The following is a 19,836-nucleotide window of genomic DNA, read 5'->3' as shown; positions in this document are numbered from 1 at the left end:
TAGACTAAATGAGAGGTTCCCAAACTTGTGAAGGACCCCCACAATAGATGAACATTAGACCATGGCTCCCGAATTTTAAGATGATTTATCATGTAGTAATTTTACTTTTAGGTTTGAGGACAATAAAGTCTTCATCATCATTCAATGATCAAACTAGGATCACCATAAATTTGGGCAGCAAGTATCAATTATTTTCGATTAGTTGTTTAATCTATAAAATGCCAAAAAATGGTGAAAACTGTTGATCAGTGTGTCCCAAAGCTCAAGGTGAGGCCATTACATGTCTTGTTTTGTCCACAGCCAGTTTACTGTCATAGAGGAGTAATGAAACCAGAAAGTATTCACATTTAAGAGGCTGTAATCAGAGAATTTTGACTTTTTTTCTTTAAAAAAAAAATTACTCAGACTGATCAATTGATTACCAATTAGTTGCAGATTAATTTAATAAGCGATTGATGAAGTAATTTTGGCAGCTCTACTCTAAATTAGAATCAGTCAAAACAGCCAACCCTATGTCTTCACTTCTTGTTCCTACTTCCAAAAAATGTGATTAAAGTTAAAATTTTCTATTCCTCCTTTTGCTGTTTGAAAACCACTCGGCTAAACAATAAATTGATCGATCGTGAAAATAATTGTCACATCAACAGATAATGAAAATAATGACCAGATGCAGCCAAACTCATGAGTTTTAAAGGTCAAGAGAATGATTAAATGAAATATGTCACAAGAATCAGGCAGTCATGTCTTTTTATAGACAGCTATCCAGCTATAATTATCACTTATCTGTCGTCCTTTAATCTGCCTTTTAGCCTGCTAGTACATGCTATATTAGATATACTCTATGTATATCGACTGATGTAGGGCATCTCACAAAAGACTTTAACTTTATACATTTGTGCCACTCATCATCTAAATGTGCTTTTCCAGATATGGTTATTTCTGGCACATGATTATTATCTTATAGATATATATATATACATATATATATATATATATATATTCTGGGGTCATGTATATGGTTCAATAAGGACATTAATCGTTTAGTGATGAAGCTTCAGCCATGTCTGTCTGAGTGGTGCAGAGGAAAACTCCATAATTAATACTGGAAAGTATTTTTATGGAAAGTATCCTGTTACAGCTTGACTGGCTCCTCTGTTAGCTCCGACTCAGAATGAAAGCATCTTTAGTTCTCAGAATATTCAGACTTTATGTTTGTGGCTGTGCAACACAGAGCAGGACCTCGGGTTCAGCTAAACACCTCATGTGTTTAAGCTCTCAACAAAGCCGACTGCAGACCCTACTGATCTCCAGCACTCGGCGCAGCGGGGAGGCTTTGAACCGAGCAATAGAGCCCACACATTAGTCACCAGGTGGTGAACCAAAGCATTTCTTCAAAGCGCCAGAAACTACGTTGAGAGTTCTCCCAAAACATTATTTCTGATCAAAGCGGGACAGTTTAGTCCCAAGTTTGCTGAGTAAAAGTAAATGATAAGCTACCCACCATCTGAATGAGTACACATCGTTCTTTGTGGTCCTTGTATTTCCTAAACATGCTGATTATCATGCACTGGCCTCACCAGAGTCACCCAGGGTGATGGAAGAGAGAGCAGAGATATGCAGGAGGCCCAGCTGTTGGTCCGTGTGCCCCGGAGCAGTGACATTTAGCAGATGTCATACAAGTCGGAAGAGCTTTTCGCTTTGTTTTTTAGTGTCTTCAGGACTGTGATGCATTTTCATTTTCTATTTCTGCCTCTTACAACGTATTTTTTAAGACCCCTTTTGAACCAGACAGATATATTGGTCAGATGATATTATCGGCCTGATGTTGGCCCATATTAGTGTATCTTGTTTTTTAGTTTTAGAGGCCAAAAATCCACTGTCTGATCAGGCTCTAGACCTTCTGTCACTACATTGAATAATAAGGCTTAAAGGACAAATCTGTAATATATTTACTGTAATAAGATGTGTCATCAGAGATCAAGGAAACCTGTTAAGTTGAAATACTCACTTCACTCAACATGAATGTTACAGACATGGTTCCCCCCTTAGAAATGTCCAGACCATAACTGTTTTGTATATCTAAGTCGTAAAAAATCAACAATAATCTTGTACAAGCTAGAAATGTTTATAACTGTTAAATTGAGCAAAATGTTAATTGAGTTTGGCAGGCGGTGACACAGGCCGCCACTTAACCCACCGTCCACAGTGTTTTATTTCAGAGCAGTGGGCTTTTGTTTTCAGGATAACAGGATTAACTTTACATTGACAGACAGATGACGGTTATAAACAGCTGATCAACTTACAGCGGAGGACTTGTTTTTGCTTGCTATTGCCAATTTACGCGGTTGCGCACATCCTGTGCTGTTGCAGCCTGCCTGTCTCTACCATGCTTAGGAAGGAGGGGGGCAGGTGAAACAACTCCCTTGAACCATGGATTGTATATTAAACAGGATTACAACCTATTTAATATATAGTCTATGGCTCCAACTCACTATTTGGACTTTTTATGTACAACACAGCAGATATATAAAGATCTTCTTTCTTGACACACATGGGCTCATATTTAAGTGTGAACCTGTTCTGACTCTCGCCCTGTACTGTATCTTCTGGACAGTCCCTTTACGTCTCCCTTCAGTTTAGTAGAAGTTGGCTGGAGTACACAGGCCTTTCGATGTCTGCTAAAGTGATCATCTTTTCTTAGTCTCATGTGGCCTATCCTTTGCCTTTTTAGGGGATGTCAGTCTGTTCCATATTTTGGTCTAGAGGTTACAAAATGGTTTGTTTGTTTATGGTCCTTGGGGCAGAGTCGCTTTGGCAAAGCTTCTCCAAGAAGCTCATGGTTTGTTTTAAGGCAGTTGCATTACCTTTGCATCTGCATTTAATGGAATGTGTTGATGCACTTTTTATTACTGTTGAAAGGGAAGACAGCAACAGTAAAGACCTGTGTAAGTAACAGCAGTTGTTCCTGCATCCATCAGGCACATTCACTCTAAGTCAACTCCCAGCAGCCTAATAGAGCCTGGTCTAACATTCCCCTGCCATGCAGCCCTCCTCTCTAATCTCCAGTAGATTTCATGTGTATTGTGGCCTCACATCCTTTTTCTCTCGTCCTCTAGAAGACAGCGGGGTCTCCCTGCTGCAGCTGATTGGGGATCCTCCTCCAAGTGAGATTGTCCAGGTCTACGGACCCGACAACAGCCCTGGCTACGTCTTTGGCCCTGATGCCAACACGGGCCAGCTGGCCCGCGCCCACCTGCCGAGCCCATTCTACAGAGACTTCGCCCTCATCTTCAACCTGAAACCCACCTCTAACAGGGGCGGCGTCATCTTCTCCGTCACAGACGCCTCACAGCAGATCATGTACGTGGGTGTCAAACTGACAGATGTGCAGGGCGGCAAGCAGAACGTCATCCTGTACTACACAGAGCCTGACTCCCAGCAGTCATACGAGGCGGCCAGGTTCCTTGTACCCTCCATGAGGGATACCTGGACTCGTTTTGCCATCGCTGTGAGAGATGAGAAGGTGATGTTCTACCTCAACTGTGACACAGACCCTCAGGTGATGCGCATCGAGAGGTCCCCAGACGAGATGGAGCTGGAGGCCGGTGCTGGGGTGTTTGTCGGCCAAGCTGGAGGAGCTGATCCTGACAAGTTTCTGGTGCGTATACAAGCTTAATCTGTTCTGAACAAAACAATATTCAAACCCATGAAATCAGGAAATTAAAGGCACAGTTCACTTTCTTACTGGTACAAAGAAAGCAACTCCAGTAGATTCTACTATAGAAAGAAAATAGTTCCTATATGAAACTGCTCACAATAAACTCTGTGGATTATCTTGAGCAACCAGGTCATGATTTCTGAAAAGAGACGTTGCTGTTGAGCTTTTCAAATGTATTTTTTTGGTCATTTGAACACCAAAAGCTAAGTGACCTTCATTATACTTAAGAGAAGACAGACATCTCTACGGCTGATATCTCCAAAATACTGCAGCTCACACTTAACCTACAGGCAGTGGAAAAAATATGTATTTTTGATTTGGGGGTGAACTGTCTCTTTTAAGTAATTTAAGGGCTATATGACATAGAAAGATGTACTGTGTTTATTTTAAAGCATTCAAAGTAAAGACATATTTTCAAGTTGCCTCTGTACTGAATGAATCAGACTAATTCTTGTCTTGGAGTCAGCAGTGTGCACATGTGACATTCCCAAACTTCTTCTCTCTAGAACCAACACAAAGTGCGATGAGACAGGACTGCTGCTGTGTGACGTTTTGGAAAAGTGCAGTATAGTGTTTTGATTCCATAGTCAGTCATGTGAAACATCTTGGCTCACTAACTCTCATATGATTTGATTGCTAAAATTGGCGACTCTAAACCATAATATAAATGTCGACATCACCTCTCCCCCTTCTTGAGGGTTAGTCTGCAAATAATTGGCAGCCCTCACAGTTGGGATGTAATTAACCTGAGTCATTTGACTGCTGTAAATCCCAGCAGTTGACCGCAACAACTGTTGACCTTAGCTGTTAAAGGGTTGCAGTAGTTCGCCCCTGACTACCTGCATGGACAAAACATGCAACTATTCATCCTACTTCTGTGCATGCATTTAATTATTTTCAAAGATAAACCATGGGCTGTAAGTGCAGGACGCGTTTCTCACACAAATCAAAAAAGAGCCTTGAATATTGTAAATGGATTTTAAACAGTATTATATGACACTCTATTGCTTTATTGCATCAGTAGTGACATTGTTTTATGTCCTGTGTAATTCACTAAGAATATGGGAGGAAATTACTCTCTGGACTCAATTAATAGTTTGACAATTATTATCCCAAATATAAAAGATAGATTTTTTATTTATGTTACTTAATTTCTTTTGGAGTGACACCTGAAAACATACACTGTAAAAAAGTTGAGAAAACTCGTAATTACAAGGCGAATCTTTGATAGAAACTCACTCTTAAGTATTGAAAAAAATTTTGAGAAAAAAAAGACTTTAATCTTTGAATTTTAGATTTTATCTTTTATCTGAGTTTTAGAAACAAGCAAAATGAACAAACAAACAAAAAAAAAATCAAAACTTGTTCACTGCAAGCTGTAAACCAGATTTATCATTATTTGGGTGCTCGCAAATTCGTCGTCTGTAGATCGCAGGGTCAGCGGTTTGATCCCCACCTCCCCCTGGCCACATGTCGAATGGTCCTTGGGAAAGACACTGTAACGTGGTTCCCCAGCCACCGGGGATGAACAAGCTGGTGCATTCCCAAACTGCCAGTCCCAAGCCCACATAAATTGGCAGGGTTGCGTCAGAAATGGCATCCGGCATAAATAGCCTATGCCAAGTCAAATATGCAGATCCATATGGGGTTGGGTGGGGCCTGGCCTGACAGTGAGCAGATGATCTGCTATGTCGACCCTGAATGACCCCTAAATTTAATTCTAAACGAGAAAACAAAAAACTTATATGTTGGCAAAACTTACTATAGTTTTTTTCAAAACTTGAAGAGTGGAGTTTTATTTAAAACTTGAAACATTAATGAGGACTTAAAATAAGTTGCCTTTTCTTTTACACTTTACAACCCAAGTCTCATGGGGTCTAGGAGATCTTAAATTCATGCTAATCCTCTTAATTTAAGACACTCAAGAGACTTTTACTGTGTTAGCTGGAAGCTATTCAACGTCTGGCTTTTATCTGCATTCAGTGGTTTTATTTTCATTGCACGTCTTCCTACATGACCTTGTTGTCTTTTCTCCTTTGAGTTACACTTTAACATGACGATGAGGCTTTTCTTTTGTTTTCACTGTTCGGTGTTGCTGAGTGCTCAGTCTTGTGGCTTAGATGGAAACAAATGACCTCCCTGTTCTGGTAATAAGGCTGAATTGAGCCTTAGAGGTTGAAGCACTTTTGACCAACTTTACAGGCGAGTCAGAAAAAGTTGGATATTCCCTGTTTTAATAACAACAAAGACAAAGAAATAAGACATACTTTCACTACTAAATATGTCACAATTCCAGTGAGTTCTGTGCTTCCACAGACTTGAAATAAATAGTTTTGAGTGTTTGCTCAGCTGAAAAATCATCTCTCCCTTCCTCTCTCAGCTGTAACACTTGTTTCACTCTTTTTATTGCCATGTTTGAAGACAGCCACTTCTTTTGTTGTAAACCACTTTGTAACTCTGCTACACAGTTCAACGTTTTTCTGTTTTTAGCACACCTCTAAGTTATTTCCTTGCGGTTGGATATTTTATCAGAACCCTCTTTTGAAAAACTGCTTATTTGGCAAAATATGAACCTTCTTTTTCTCAGGAATTGTTGACCATGTGCTGTTTGTTGAGCATTGCATGGCCCTTTGCTAGAGAGGTCTTGTGAATTTAATTTCTCTAATCAAATCAAGACTTGGCAAGCTCCGTTGGCATCTAAATATTTACATTATGTATTTATAAAGTGGACATTCCATTTTGAAATAGGATTTGTTTAGTACATGTCCCTTTTTCTTATTATCCATCATTTGCAAAAACAAGCTGCAGTCACAGTTTAGTCTTTCTTGTGAACTGGATCTATGATTTGTTGTGACGATCTAAAGCAGTTAGAAAAAAGACCAGGACACGTCGACTAAACATTGTGCAAGTTACAAAAAAAGTTCAACCATTAAAAGCCTGTGTAGAGACGGGGTTTAAATGTCAAAAAGCCTTTGCCATTTATCTTCAAAGCTCTCTTAAAACATCCATTTGACTTTTTTTTTTCCTCTCAGGACATAAATGTGTCCCTAAGAGTCAACTTCAAATAACTGAGGAGCAGAGAAAGCGCCTCTTCATACAGAGCTAATGGCCCTTTGATAGGCAGGCAGATAGCATTCATGCTATCTGTGTGAGTATCCTGTGTGGGAACATGTATCAGATAGTGTGTGTGTGTGGGGGGGGCAGAGATAGTGGCACTTCACAGGCTAAAACTGGAGACTTCAATAGCCCCTCTGATTTTGTGGGAAGGGGGAATTCCCTGAGAAATATCACAAAACCCCCCAGTAACACGTTGCTCTGCCATTATTATATGTATCATCAAACAGCTCAAAATACCTTGTCCTTGTTTTGCATCAGGGGGTGATTGGTGAGCTGAGGGTGGTGGGAGACCCCCGTGCTGCTGAGAGACACTGTGAAGAAGACGAAGATGACTCAGATATGGTGAGTGACGATCACATTTTGAAGATAACTGACTACATGTGATAGAAATGTTGTAGTGACCGCAGGGGAATAGAAACACTGTCTGTCAGAAAGATAAAATGGTACGTGATGATGTAAGTGTGACCGCATTTCAGTCTGACTGACTGAAAAACCCCTCCCCCGATCACTAATTGTCCAATTGTAGCTCAGCAACAGTAATGAGGTGCTACAGGCCTGTTAAGTCCAGAGTAAAGAAATAATTACATTTTATTTGCTCTAACAGAAGCTCCAATAGATCTTTCACGGCAGATATTTTGACACGAAGTAGTGTAAACACAGGTGTTGCTCGTGATGCTAATTAAGGTTTCATTCCATTTTGTGTCAGGGTGCTGCTCTTGAGCATGTTAGCTCACTGGAAAGGCTCTGCTACACTAAATGGGATCTTAATTAGCGTCACTGGTAACATCTGGGCTTCCTCTAGTATTTCATATCAATATGGCTGCCGTGAAAAAAGGTCCACTGGCTAATTTGTTTAATGCTACTACAAAAGGTGACTTAAAACAGCATGCAACATTACTACCACCGCTCAATGAGCATTCACTAGGTCACAGTAGTTTGTGTCTCACATGTAGGACTTCCACTGTGTAGTATTTCTCCACTCTGTGAAGCCAGTCCAGAGGCTATCAAGAGTTTAGGCTAATGTTAACGGCTCTGCCGTCCTCGATAGTGTGTAATGGGAAAGTTTATACTCCTCTAAGCACAGCCAAGCTCTTTTGCCAAACACATCGGTTAGTCCTTTTCCTAAAAATGTTTTTCTAGAAGCTAAGTAGCCAAAAGGGGTTATATGTCAGAATTAAACAACAGTCTGATCTCATATTTTATACCTAGTTTACTTGGACTAAGTAGCTCTACACTACAGTACATGATCATCAGCTGGTGAGAATGTTGATTTCTGTTGCCTGGAACATCCAGTTTTAGCTTCAGCATATTATGAGATTATTATTTTAAAACAAGTTTATGTTTTCCTTGTTAAAATGTCATCATTTTATTAGTAGGTAGTTTGAACTCAGGCTATTGTAAACAGAAGCAATTTAGGAGTCAAACTGGATGAAAAAAGATGTTAAATTCAACACTGTGTTTATTAAAACAATGAGCTACTTCTAATCTAGGATTATAAAGGTGCATTGTTTTTTTTCTTTTGGTACATCATTTTTCTTTTCTAATTGTGGAAATAGTAAAAGTAGAGAAAAAATAAAAAGGCAAACTGTTTCACACATTAAGATTCCTAATTTTACAGGTCAGACATAGGAAATGTAAACGTCTGGTCCCTTGGCACTTCAAATCTGGCCCTTCCAAAAAATAGGAATGAATTGACTGTATTTAGGGGGTTTTATTGCAGAATATGGAAGAATGGAATATAATATACATAAGTATTTCTTCATTAGTATATATTCAACTGAAATAAGAACTACTGTGTTTTTGTTGACTTAGAATTATCAGTCTATACTTATGGAAAAAGTGGGTCTACTTACATGGAGGCTGCCATGTTTTTACAGAAGCCAAGAACAGGCATACCGAACACTGGCTCTAGATTGGGCCTTTCACACTTTTTGCTGGTTTCAGGGCCATCAAAGGTTCTCCCACACGTTGGGAATGGGGTATGAGGGGAGATATTTACAATCTGTGAGCTCACTGTTGGATGTCACCAAATCCAACACACTGGTCCATTAAACTGTAATAATTTAACTAGTAGAGAAAACAATAATTAACTGAAAGTTTCAGCCAATCTGTAAATTGGCGGAAATGGTTAAATTAGGGCAGAGATGCCCCAAAGTAACACAATGACATTTATTCCACTTTGCTGATTCCAACATGTTGCATCACTTCTTAACACCAGTAACAGATAAGAGTGACAGCGCTGACCCTGACCACCCACACACAAACACAGGTGTTTCACTGCAGCCCACCAGCAGCCTTTACTGTTATTTAGTAAAACACTGCCTCCACAGCTGTTCTCCTCACACAGACCACCAAATCCTCATACTGACAGAATCAGGTTCAACATTTTACCCCTTGTTGTCATCAAATCTTTAGATGCTGCTCAGATTAGACGGGAAAATCACATTCCACATGGAAATGACAGGTTTCCAATTTCAGGATGTGCCTTTTATCTCAAATGATAACCTCACACACAGCTGTTTTCCTGAATAGAGCACACATTCAAGGTATTGAATTACCAGCAAGCTTTGAAGCACAGAGATCTACTTACTGTATTGTACATTGACTGGTATAACAAATATACCAGCATTTAGCTTAATGACATCAGTGCAGAGACACAGAGTACTGACATTTAGATAGTTCACTATTAAATTACACCTTAATTTAACAAAGTAAAAGGCTCATTAAGATGTTTTTTTTTTTTCAATAGGGACATGGCCAAGAAAGTGGCATGAAAAACACATTTACTGCAATAAAGAAAACACAGATGACTGAAAACAGGAGCAATAATTCTGTCACACAGAGCTCAATAGCATAGAGATTATATAGTTAACATATACTGTATGTACTGTACATGTAGCCCATTCAATATAAACACTGCCCTAAGTAGCTAAATTCCTTTACAGCTGACTTGAATTTAACAAAGAATCCAAGTAGAGTTCATGAACTGACACACATGATGCAACACGCAGTTCAAAGATTATTTTTAGGTATCTCAACATACTGAGATATTATATTTGACTTTATTGAGGGGATGGAAAAACTCAAAGGTGCCCTCTTATCAGGAGTGGTTTGTGAAAGGTGGCGTCATATGAACAACTTTTCTATTGAAAGATTGAACTTAAAACAAGGAAAATAACACATTTATCTCCAAGAATGAATGATGCTGTATTTTTTTGTACCTTTAACATCAGAGGTGTTATGTTCCTCCAAATTCACGATTTGATTTGACTTACAATTTTCAGGTCTCGCTTTGTTTTTTTCTTTTTATTTTATTTAAACATTTTCCTTTTTGCGCTGATGGCTGTACCAGTGTTTGACTGATGAGTTGTGGTTTGTGAAGATCAGTAGATCCTTGGTTTAGAGCCCTGACTATTGTTATTTATATTGTCAGATTCTTTTTTTAAAGAGATGGTCTGTGTGGCATCTTTTGTTTTTTCTTGAGGTACGCTCTGAATGTTGCATGTGGATAGCATCGGAGAGTTGCCAGTTCTGCCTTTTATTCAGACTGTGAAATTGAAAGCTCTTTTTCATTGATTTGCAATTTAGTATTGAAATTGTGACAGCCATGTTTAACATCATGTGCTTCTCTAAGTACCTTTCATGTGTGTTTTAATGAATTATAATTGCTTCAGTATTTATTTATGAATTTAGTTATTTTATTATTTTCTTTATATTTTACTTTTTTATTCCTTAATTTATTTGTCTTGTTTAATTTTGGTGTATGTTATATCTATTCCGATTATCATTAACTGTATTTTTATTCTATTTGTTATTATTTATCAGAACTGTACAGTGCTGGGTCCTATGTGTGTTAAAATAGAAATATGGCAAAAAAGATATTTGTAAGATTTTTTTTTATTAGATTGTATTTAGATTTCTGATTATATACAATAAAGACTTAACAAAATATCAAAACAAAGATCGACTTGATCTAAAAACAGAACAAGTCAAAAACCAACCAAACTGTCGGATCAGCTTCATCTACTCAAATCTTCCCCAATGAAATGATCTTTCAGGTTGTGACCAAGAACGGAAAATATATAAATAAATAAAACAAAACCTCAAATCAGGTTCAAGTACATCAACCACTATTTTTCTCCTTTTCTTTATGCACACAAATGTTTATTTGTAATATCCAATCACTAAATAAAACTAAACTTTTTAACTGTATGATTGGTCTCCTCAGGCTTCAGGTGAAGGAAGTGGCTATGTGGAAAGCAGACCCCCAAAGCCAGCCGTGGAGACGCATAGATGGACGGTAAGGAAGAACTGTAGTTTATTATTGAGCTTGTTTACTTATTGTGAAGGTTCAGCAATATTCACCTGCTGCTTTTTCTTTCTCCTCATCATTTAAACTTGGTTAAATGATGATTCATTAATGGTACTGTTCTTTGCATCCATTTAGCTATCTTTAGTTTTCCTGGTTAGAAATATTATGGCTTTTCTCACTAGAAATTGCTCTGGAACAATAAAGCTTTGATGCAAAATGTAAATCAGGAATGCTTTGTTACCAACAGGAGATTTAAACATCTGATTGAGCCTGACATATGTACCTGACTGACTATATTAACAGCAGACTGTGCTTCTGCAAACTGAGTCATCCCTGTTAGATATACCACTGATGTCTCAAGTTACTCGCTATAAGTGAATGAACACTCATCCCTAAAGACAGATTAAAAACTGCTGAGTTGATGGCAGGAAATTGAGCTGCTTCTGTCTTATACATTTAGGGACAAAGACTTTTTACATAGAACCTTTCCTCTTGTTTGACAAGAGAAGAAACGACCTTGGAGATTTAAAACTGGATCTTTGCAACGTTTAGGGTTTAATAAAAAAAAAAAGAATCCATCCAAAATTTTATTATTTCCGCCCAGAGTGGATCCTGCATGACTGCATGCTCAAGTGTTTTAGTTGCAGTGATTCACAGTTTCTGAAAAACCTTCTGTTGACTGCTCTGTTTTATGCCAACAGCTGACCCCTTACTCCTCTTAACCAGCCAGTAGTGGCTGCAAATCATCAACAACTGCTGGGCTAAAAACAAGGCTTACCTAGTCTGCTGCAGGCCAAATTGATATTTACAGTTTTGCTTCACCTTGAACCTAAGCATCTGCAGATTAATTATGTCAGATTTATTATACCTAGTATGTTATGATCCACTAGAGTTAGGCACGATACAAGAAAAATAAATCAGCTATGTGTCTGCCATTTATGGAGAGTGGTCCGCCAGTGAACATTAGAATAATGCGGACCCAACTACAAAATAGTGAGTATAACTCACTCATTTCTGAACTGATCTTTATGAAATTCGGTTTCATACAAACATGAGAATTAAACACGAAACTAGTTACTTGTTGGAATTAAATTAATTAGGTAACTAGGGGCGATCTAATCAGCTCTGTGTCAAAACATAGCTCCGATCTATGAATAGGCAACATCAAATTTAAATTATTTAGAATTTCATTTTTTGCAAGTTTCTCCCAAGATTAGAAGTTTAAACTTATTTTTGTAAAGCAGTCTGGTTGCTTGTAATGTTTTAACTAGATAAGAAAATTTTCTAAATAAAGAATAATTTTTAAATTGAGAAGTCTGGACATATCATCCCGTATATTGTTTCTTTATTAAGTTTATACAGGTAGGTTACCATACCATTACACTATTCTATACAGAAAACTGAGACTGTAGAACAGTTAATTCAAAACTTTGCAAATCTCTGCTAGCTGCATCTGGCAGTTGCGGTGGCTTTGCAGTAGGTGTTTCACCATCTGTTGCCAGGTGAAGATCAGCACACTACTAAGTGAACTCTTCTAGTTGTTGTTTTCTTTGCTTATAGCTGCCCAAATAGAAAGTGAAGAAGTTTGAGCTTTGGAATGTTAGTGTAGATCTTCAGCATAAACTGTACACGCTCAAAGGAGAAATCAGTGATATATTTAATGTTTTAAATCATAAAATGACCATGATATGTCCTCAGAAATTTAGCATAGATAGTTATAAACAGCTGATTAACTTACACTGGAAGACTTGTCATTGCTTGTTATTGTCGCCACAGACTGTTTATTAAATAGGATTTCAGCCTATTTAACTTACAGCCTGTGGCTCCAACCTACTATTTGGACTGCTGTACTCATTTTTGGACGCATAATTGTTACATATTGCTTCTTTTAACAGCAGGAGATTTGGTGGGTGTCAGGTGAGGTGTGTCTGCTCTGAATAGCAGACTTATCACCTGGATGAAGGCCTAACACAACAATAATCGCAACAAGGCTGATAGATAATAGTCTCTTACAGACTGTGCACATTTGCACTGCCCAACTCACACTGTCACGTTCATGCTATTGTTCCCGTTATCTGTAAGCAGTCACTCGTGCACATTCTGTAAATCATTGCATGTATCGTTTGGTGCCTTCTCTCTATCTGCCCCATTTGTCCTTCTGTCTTCCTCTCTCTGCTTTCCATCTCTCTCACACTCACACACAATCAGATTCCACAGACACCCACTCACATCTTCCCACCCCTCAGAGATAGCCACGCAGACTGAAATATAGCGCTACCTCCGCCCTGCGCCGCCACCTCCGTGTGTGCGTGCACTCCCACTCACAATTATAGTGGAGAGTTAGAAAAACCAGATGTCAATTTGGGCTCGATCTGATCCAAGTCAGAGGCCCCCCGCCTCCAGGCTTTGTTATTCGGACTGGTTTCTCAATCAACTGTGTACAGGCACTGACAGAGGTGGAAAAAAGTCCAAGAGGGAGATGGGGAGGGCAGGGTTGCGTACCTTAAGTCGGAAGTCTCTTCATCATTACTGCCTCATATTCTGCCTTGATGCCCTGCGACTTTTACAAGGGGGCTTTTCCATCTGTTCAGTAGGCATTTATTAGCATCGTGTAATATGTAATGTAAAGTAAAAGACAAACAGCTGGCATCTAATTCCTACCTGCCGCTGTTTTTCCATCTGATGTCTGTTCACACAAAGTAGAAGCTACACTCCACGCAATTGTCCAACTGGTGCAATTAAGGCAAGTCTGGGCAGAGATGAGTTGGAGAGGGAGAGTTGTAGAAGTGAAACTTTCCATTTTGTCATCCTGGAATTCATGGTGATAGATGGCAGAGCAGGTCGGTCATCCTTAACAGTGTCACTGCTGGAATCCAAGTGTCCCCCTGAGCATGAAGCCTGAAGAAGAAACGTTTCAAGGGCAGAGTTCTGACTGGATGCGATTCAAATGATGGTTTCAGGTAGATTATAGACGCTTGTTATTAGCAATCATCTGTAATGTCCGTCATGTTAACAAAGACTTACAGATCACATGAAATCGTATTTTCTCAGATTAATTAAAATATATTGCATTGAACTATCTTATTTACAACTCTGATCTCCACCTGGACTCATCTGCTATAAGACTCGACTCGACTTGAGAGCAAAAAGCTGAGGAAACTTGACTTGGTGACCTGTAAATAATAAAACCTGATCCACTGAATGTAGCTGTAGATGCACCTTGTGGAGTGCTGCCAAACTGTCATAAAGAATTAATAACATCACCAGGATGTGTGCAACGTCTCCATAATCTAATGCCCACTTTCAGTAGCAGCTGCCTGCATAAAATGGAGAACACTCTAAATTCAGATTAAAGACATTAGCTTTTCATCATAAAATTAATTACTCTACACACATAAATGAGTAGCTTAATAGTTTCTCCTCCTCTTCAGCATATTGCCTATTTTCCTCCCAGCGGCTGTGAAAATTATTCTGACACACTAATCATTCATTTAAAAACTAGTTCCTGCTTTTAGTTATTAAAAGCCCCTTTTTGTTGCAGCAATATGTAATAATTACCAGCTGCCCAAATAGCAAGTTGGAGCCATTAAATAGGTTGAAATTTTATTTAATATACAATCTGTGGTTGAAGTGAGTTATTTGCCCCACCCCCTCCTCTCCAGACTTGCAGAGGCTCACGCAGGCTGCAGGAACACTGTAGGAGCACAAGATGAGCAAAATGTTGTAATCAGACAATAACAAGTGATCCAACACTGTGAGTTGATCAGCTGTTTAGAACTGTCAACCAGTTATCCTAAAAACAAAAGCCCACTGCTCTGAAAAAATTCAATAACTGCCTGTCTCACTGCCTGCCAAACTCCATTAACATATTGCTCAAATTAACCATTATAAACATCTACTCCTTCTACAAAATTATAAATGATTTCCTATGACTCATAAACAGACACTTACTCATTCGCTGATTATTCAGCATTTATTTGAAATGTAATTAATGTGAAACGGGCAAACAATAACAAGTTACAGGCCAGGATAATAATTTCAAAGGGGGACGCCACAGATGTCGCACTGTTGTCAGAGAAGCAGCTATTTGAAACGAACATGTTTCATTGATCTCTGATGACACATCAGGGTAATTTTATCATTTATTACAGTAAAATATTACAGATTTCACCTTTATATATGATTATCCATGCTTTTCCACATACTAACTTCCTTACTGATTATTAGAAATAACATGCTGAACACATCATGTGAAGGGAAAATTAATTATTATGAATTCTTTCAAGACTTAATGCATGAAAATGCATGAATTCATTCATGTTGTGCTATCAAGAATGTACAGGAATTAACAGTATCACCAATTTAGTTGAAGAGCTACAAACATAATGAAGTCACGAAGACATAATGCTTGATTATTAATTATACAGTATTTGTGCACTGGTCAGTTTTTTGTCCTGTCCTTTTAGCTGCAGACTTACCTATGAAGAAGACATGAACACCATTGATCACTCAGAAATCATGACTGAAACATTGCAGTTGTTGCATTAATTAACATACAATTTTTGCATGAAGTCTTGCATGAGATCCTGTAAATTCTTGCACATTACTTGTAGTTCATAAAGTACTACATGAATGAATGAATGCTCTTTCATGTATGAATACATGATCATTCATGTACCCTTGCCATAAAGTGTAACCAATAACATGTTTTTTATGCCTCCTACCCTGCTTTAAACAAGATGCTGAATCGTGCATCTTGTAAGCCTTAACGAAACTCATTAGTGTTCACAGAAAAAGGGAAAATACGAAAAACTATTTCCACTTTATTATCAAATAAAGTGAGTCAAACCTTGTTTTCTGCATTTTTGAACCCTTAGAAAAAAAAACAAAAAAATGTGCAAATTCCAATAAGCTTCCTCTGTGATATTTAATGGGGCATGCAGTAAAAAAAACACTGCCGCAGACTCAGAGGTGGAATATGTTCATTGCCGAGGGAGCTGCATACCTGCTCTTGGATTCGGGGGGTTGTGTGGTTCAAATCCATCAACGCCGTGTTCTAAAGATGGGAGCCTCCCACCCGTCATCCCCTGCTATGATGGATAGGTGGAGGAGTGAACAAGAAGAGTATTCTTTATCACATTAACACATATATCAACTTAAAACAGTCAACAGCCGTCCGGCCAAATTCTTAGCATAGCCAGCGCCGTGCAACGCAGCGGGGAGAAAAGTTTCCCAGAGAGGAAACTGGTTAATCATCAACGCTGGCTTCACTTGCCCCTTCAGCTGCCCCCTGTCTGACATTCTTTATCCCGATCCTCTCTAGAATTCCACAGGTGACAATTCGAGGTGTGTCACCGGTGAAGAATGGGCTACAGACGGGGGCGGGTGTTTGCATTATTCCCTCCCCCTCTCTCTTTTTTTACCCAAAGGCGGTTTGGAAGCAGAAGTGACCCCATCTCCCACCCCCCAACCCCCCAACCCCCCAACCTTCAATTACTCCTGTTGCTTCTGTCAGTCCTGCTGTGGTTTTTAGTGATGGGAGATTGTCCGTAGACTGGAGGTTGACCTTTCTTTCCTTTGTCCATAAACCCATTTAGATAGATGTTCTTGTTTTTAAGCCACACAAGCCATCAAGCCTCTGACATTGGTGGCCAAAGTAGATTTGATTTGGTGGTCCAAATGGAAAAACAATTCAGAAAAGGCAATTCAATGCAACTTAACAAAACCTCCCTTAACTATGACACTTGTATTATTCACCTTTCCCCTGAATCAAGATGTGGTGTTTCTTAAAGGCAATGTGCCTCATGCAAGAACATGCACACACTTATTTTAAATTTCATATGGTGGGCTTGTATGACTTTGCCATGTCAGATTCAACAAAAACTCTGTGTGTCTGTGCAGGTTCACGAGACTTTTGTTAACATAATTAACTTCCTAATAATACCATATAAGGCTACACATCCTGCCCCCATAAGTCAGGAAGAGTTCATTCATGAAAATAGGGAGAAAAAAAACAAAAACAGAACACAACGAATTTGGCGATGAAGTCCTGCTTTCGGAGATCCAAAAAGGAAAGTGTAGAATTTTAACAGGGTCAGCGGTAGAATTAAGGGAGCCAAGAAACGAGCTGGACTTCACAGCTTGTTGAGAAAATTGGCGGCATACACTGCAGTACATTATGACCTTAAATGTGGTCTATTCTAGATGCTTCATTCCACCTTTTGTGTTTCTGGTTCCTCTGTAAGGATTGCATTAGCAGGAGAATGGCTTATTAAACCCATACCTAAACCCATACAAGTAGCCCCAACATATCAGTAGCTAGCCAATGATGAGTACTGTTTGCCCTTTTTATATAGTGTTGAACTAAAAGGCACAAAGGAATCAGGCTATTTGTTGAACTGTAACATTGTGATTAATGAAAGCTCATAGTAAGAAGAAAAAACAAAAAGACTAACTTTTTGTGGCTACAGCCCATTGGGTCATAGTTAATGTCAAACCCTGTATTATATGTGGTGTGCAAAATTTCAAATACATTAAGCTATTTTGACAACATGTAGTAAATTCACCCCTTTTTATTTGATCATGGGGTTTTGTGGCAGCAATGACATGACCACACACACACATTCACAAAAAATAAATGTACAGTGCATTCCAAAATCAGCATTAACTGTGGTGCTATCTATCCATTTAGATTTTTTTGGTGTGAGTTGCTGAGTTTTTGAGATCAGCCATAGAGATGTCTGCCTTCTCTCAAATGTACTGGAACAGTGCCACCACGGTTGTGGTGATCTTTTTCCAGATATCATGGCCTGGTTACTCAAGATAATTCACAGACCTTGTGAGCAGTTTGGTGTAGGAACTATTTTTCTTTCTAATGAACTAAACCAACCAACTATATCACAGAAGATGGAGAACAGCATTAATCCAGTACTGTCATGAGCATGAGCCTCTCGTCCATGAGCAGATGCACACTTCCATCTGCACAGTGATATGGTTGACGTGTAGTCCGATAGAAAGAAAATAGTTCCTATATGAAACTGCTCAAAATCTTGAGTAACTGGGTCATAGTTTTTCAAATGTATCTTTTGGCATTTTGAGCACCACAAGCCAAGTGCCATTTAGTTCTGTTATATTTTGAGAGAAAGCAGACATCTTCATGGACAATATCTAAATAGGGCTAGAGGCCAGAAGAAATATGTTTTTTTGAATTTGGGGTGTCACTTCAATACCCATGCAGGTTAGTTTATGTTATTTGTATTGTAAATAAACTCTGAGTGATGACATTTTGCAGCTAAGAGCAGGAGCTGTGTTCTCTGACAGCCTTCATAATGTTCTCTGACAGCCTTCATAATGTCCTCATAAAGAGCAGTTTTGCAGTTGGCTTGAGATGTCTGACAGTGATTAACACATAAACTGCAATTACTGACAGCAGTAACGATTTACTTTAGAGAGGAAAAAAAGGAAGGACAAGGTCTTGTTCTATCCGTGTTTCACCACGCACATGTTGACTCAATCATGAGCTGGGAAACCATCTCGTAAGTTAGGAAGAGAGCTTTGGCTGCACAGACTATAAACAGTAGTGTAAGTGAATGGAGGGCTTAGACATGAATCGTTTTCTTTGGGATTGTTTGGGATTAATGTTAACAAGTCTGACTTTTTCCCATGAAGCGGCATGTTTCTTTCACTGTTTTTAAAGGCTCTTCAGTGTGTGGGGGGGATACAAGTGGAAACAGAGCCATAAAATCTACAGCAGACTCACAGGCTTCCAGTAAATGTCACCCGTTGCCCTTTTTAAATATGTATCTCTCTCTGTTGCATGATGACTTATCTGCAGACGACTCCTCCATCTTCTCGGCCCATTCAGCAGCCGCCACTGACCAGGAAGGAGGAGGTGTCAATTGCAAGAGAAACAGGTGAGTTTACCTGGACACAGTCCTGAAAATAGACAAAACTTTATTTGCTTTGACCAGTTTGACCATTTCTACGTCTTATTTCTGTACAGAAGAGAGAGGAAGACTTTGTCAGTCAAAACGTTTAGCATACTTTTTTCTTTTTTTTTTTTTTTTTTTACATAAGCCATCTTCAAAGTGTTTTCACAGATGCCTCTGGATGTGCCACTTGCTGTTTTTGCACATACCCATCTTTCATAGATTCATAAATTTACCTTGAAAGATGGAAAGGTAAATGTGGTACTTCTACATGCTGACACGTGACCCAGCTCACCTGTTGGGTGCATAGAGAGGAATGTTTATGACGGCACGTGGTGCTGCAGAGTTCATACTCCTCGAACATGCATGGCTGAGCTCATCAGAGCTCGCGGCAAACACATTCACTGACACATGTCTCCATCTAGTGGACACAAGGATTAATGCAGTACAGGGGTTGGGAGTTGTGATGAGCACTGAAGTGTTATTCTAGCTGTTCCATGCTGAGTACATTACTTCAAAATTAGGGATGTTTGATGATTACTCATTAATTACTGGTAAGAATTTAACAGATTAAAAAAAGTATTAATTGATAGTCTAGAAATGTCAGTAATTGTGCCATTGGACATTTGTTTGTCTAGCAGAGGCATTTGTTGACCAAGGAAATTTAAACTTTAGCTTAAAATGAGAAAAAAGTGTTCTCATTAATTACTAATGAATTGATCATTAGTATTTTCAACATCAGTTCATCAGTTAAGGAAAAT

At 38.8% G+C, this 19,836-nt stretch overlaps 1 protein-coding gene across 2 annotated transcripts in view; it reads left to right on the top strand.

Annotated features, from left to right (window-relative positions):
* Window positions 1-19,836, top strand: part of col18a1a (collagen type XVIII alpha 1 chain a) — a 117,916-nt gene that overhangs the window by 66,936 nt on the left and 31,144 nt on the right. For both annotated transcript variants that reach the window (XM_084724249.1, XM_084724248.1), the window contains 4 exons: window positions 3,117-3,658; window positions 7,094-7,177; window positions 11,064-11,135; window positions 18,982-19,060. In XM_084724249.1, coding sequence (XP_084580375.1) covers window positions 3,117-3,658; window positions 7,094-7,177; window positions 11,064-11,135; window positions 18,982-19,060 — 777 coding nt within the window. The remainder of the gene's footprint in view (window positions 1-3,116; window positions 3,659-7,093; window positions 7,178-11,063; window positions 11,136-18,981; window positions 19,061-19,836) is intronic.

The sequence above is a fragment of the Lutjanus erythropterus genome, chromosome 8, assembly GCF_056507025.1.
Source record: "Lutjanus erythropterus isolate fLutEry1 chromosome 8, fLutEry1.hap2, whole genome shotgun sequence".
NCBI lineage: Eukaryota > Metazoa > Chordata > Actinopteri > Lutjaniformes > Lutjanidae > Lutjanus > Lutjanus erythropterus.
This window is presented reverse-complemented; position numbering and strand designations above follow the sequence as displayed.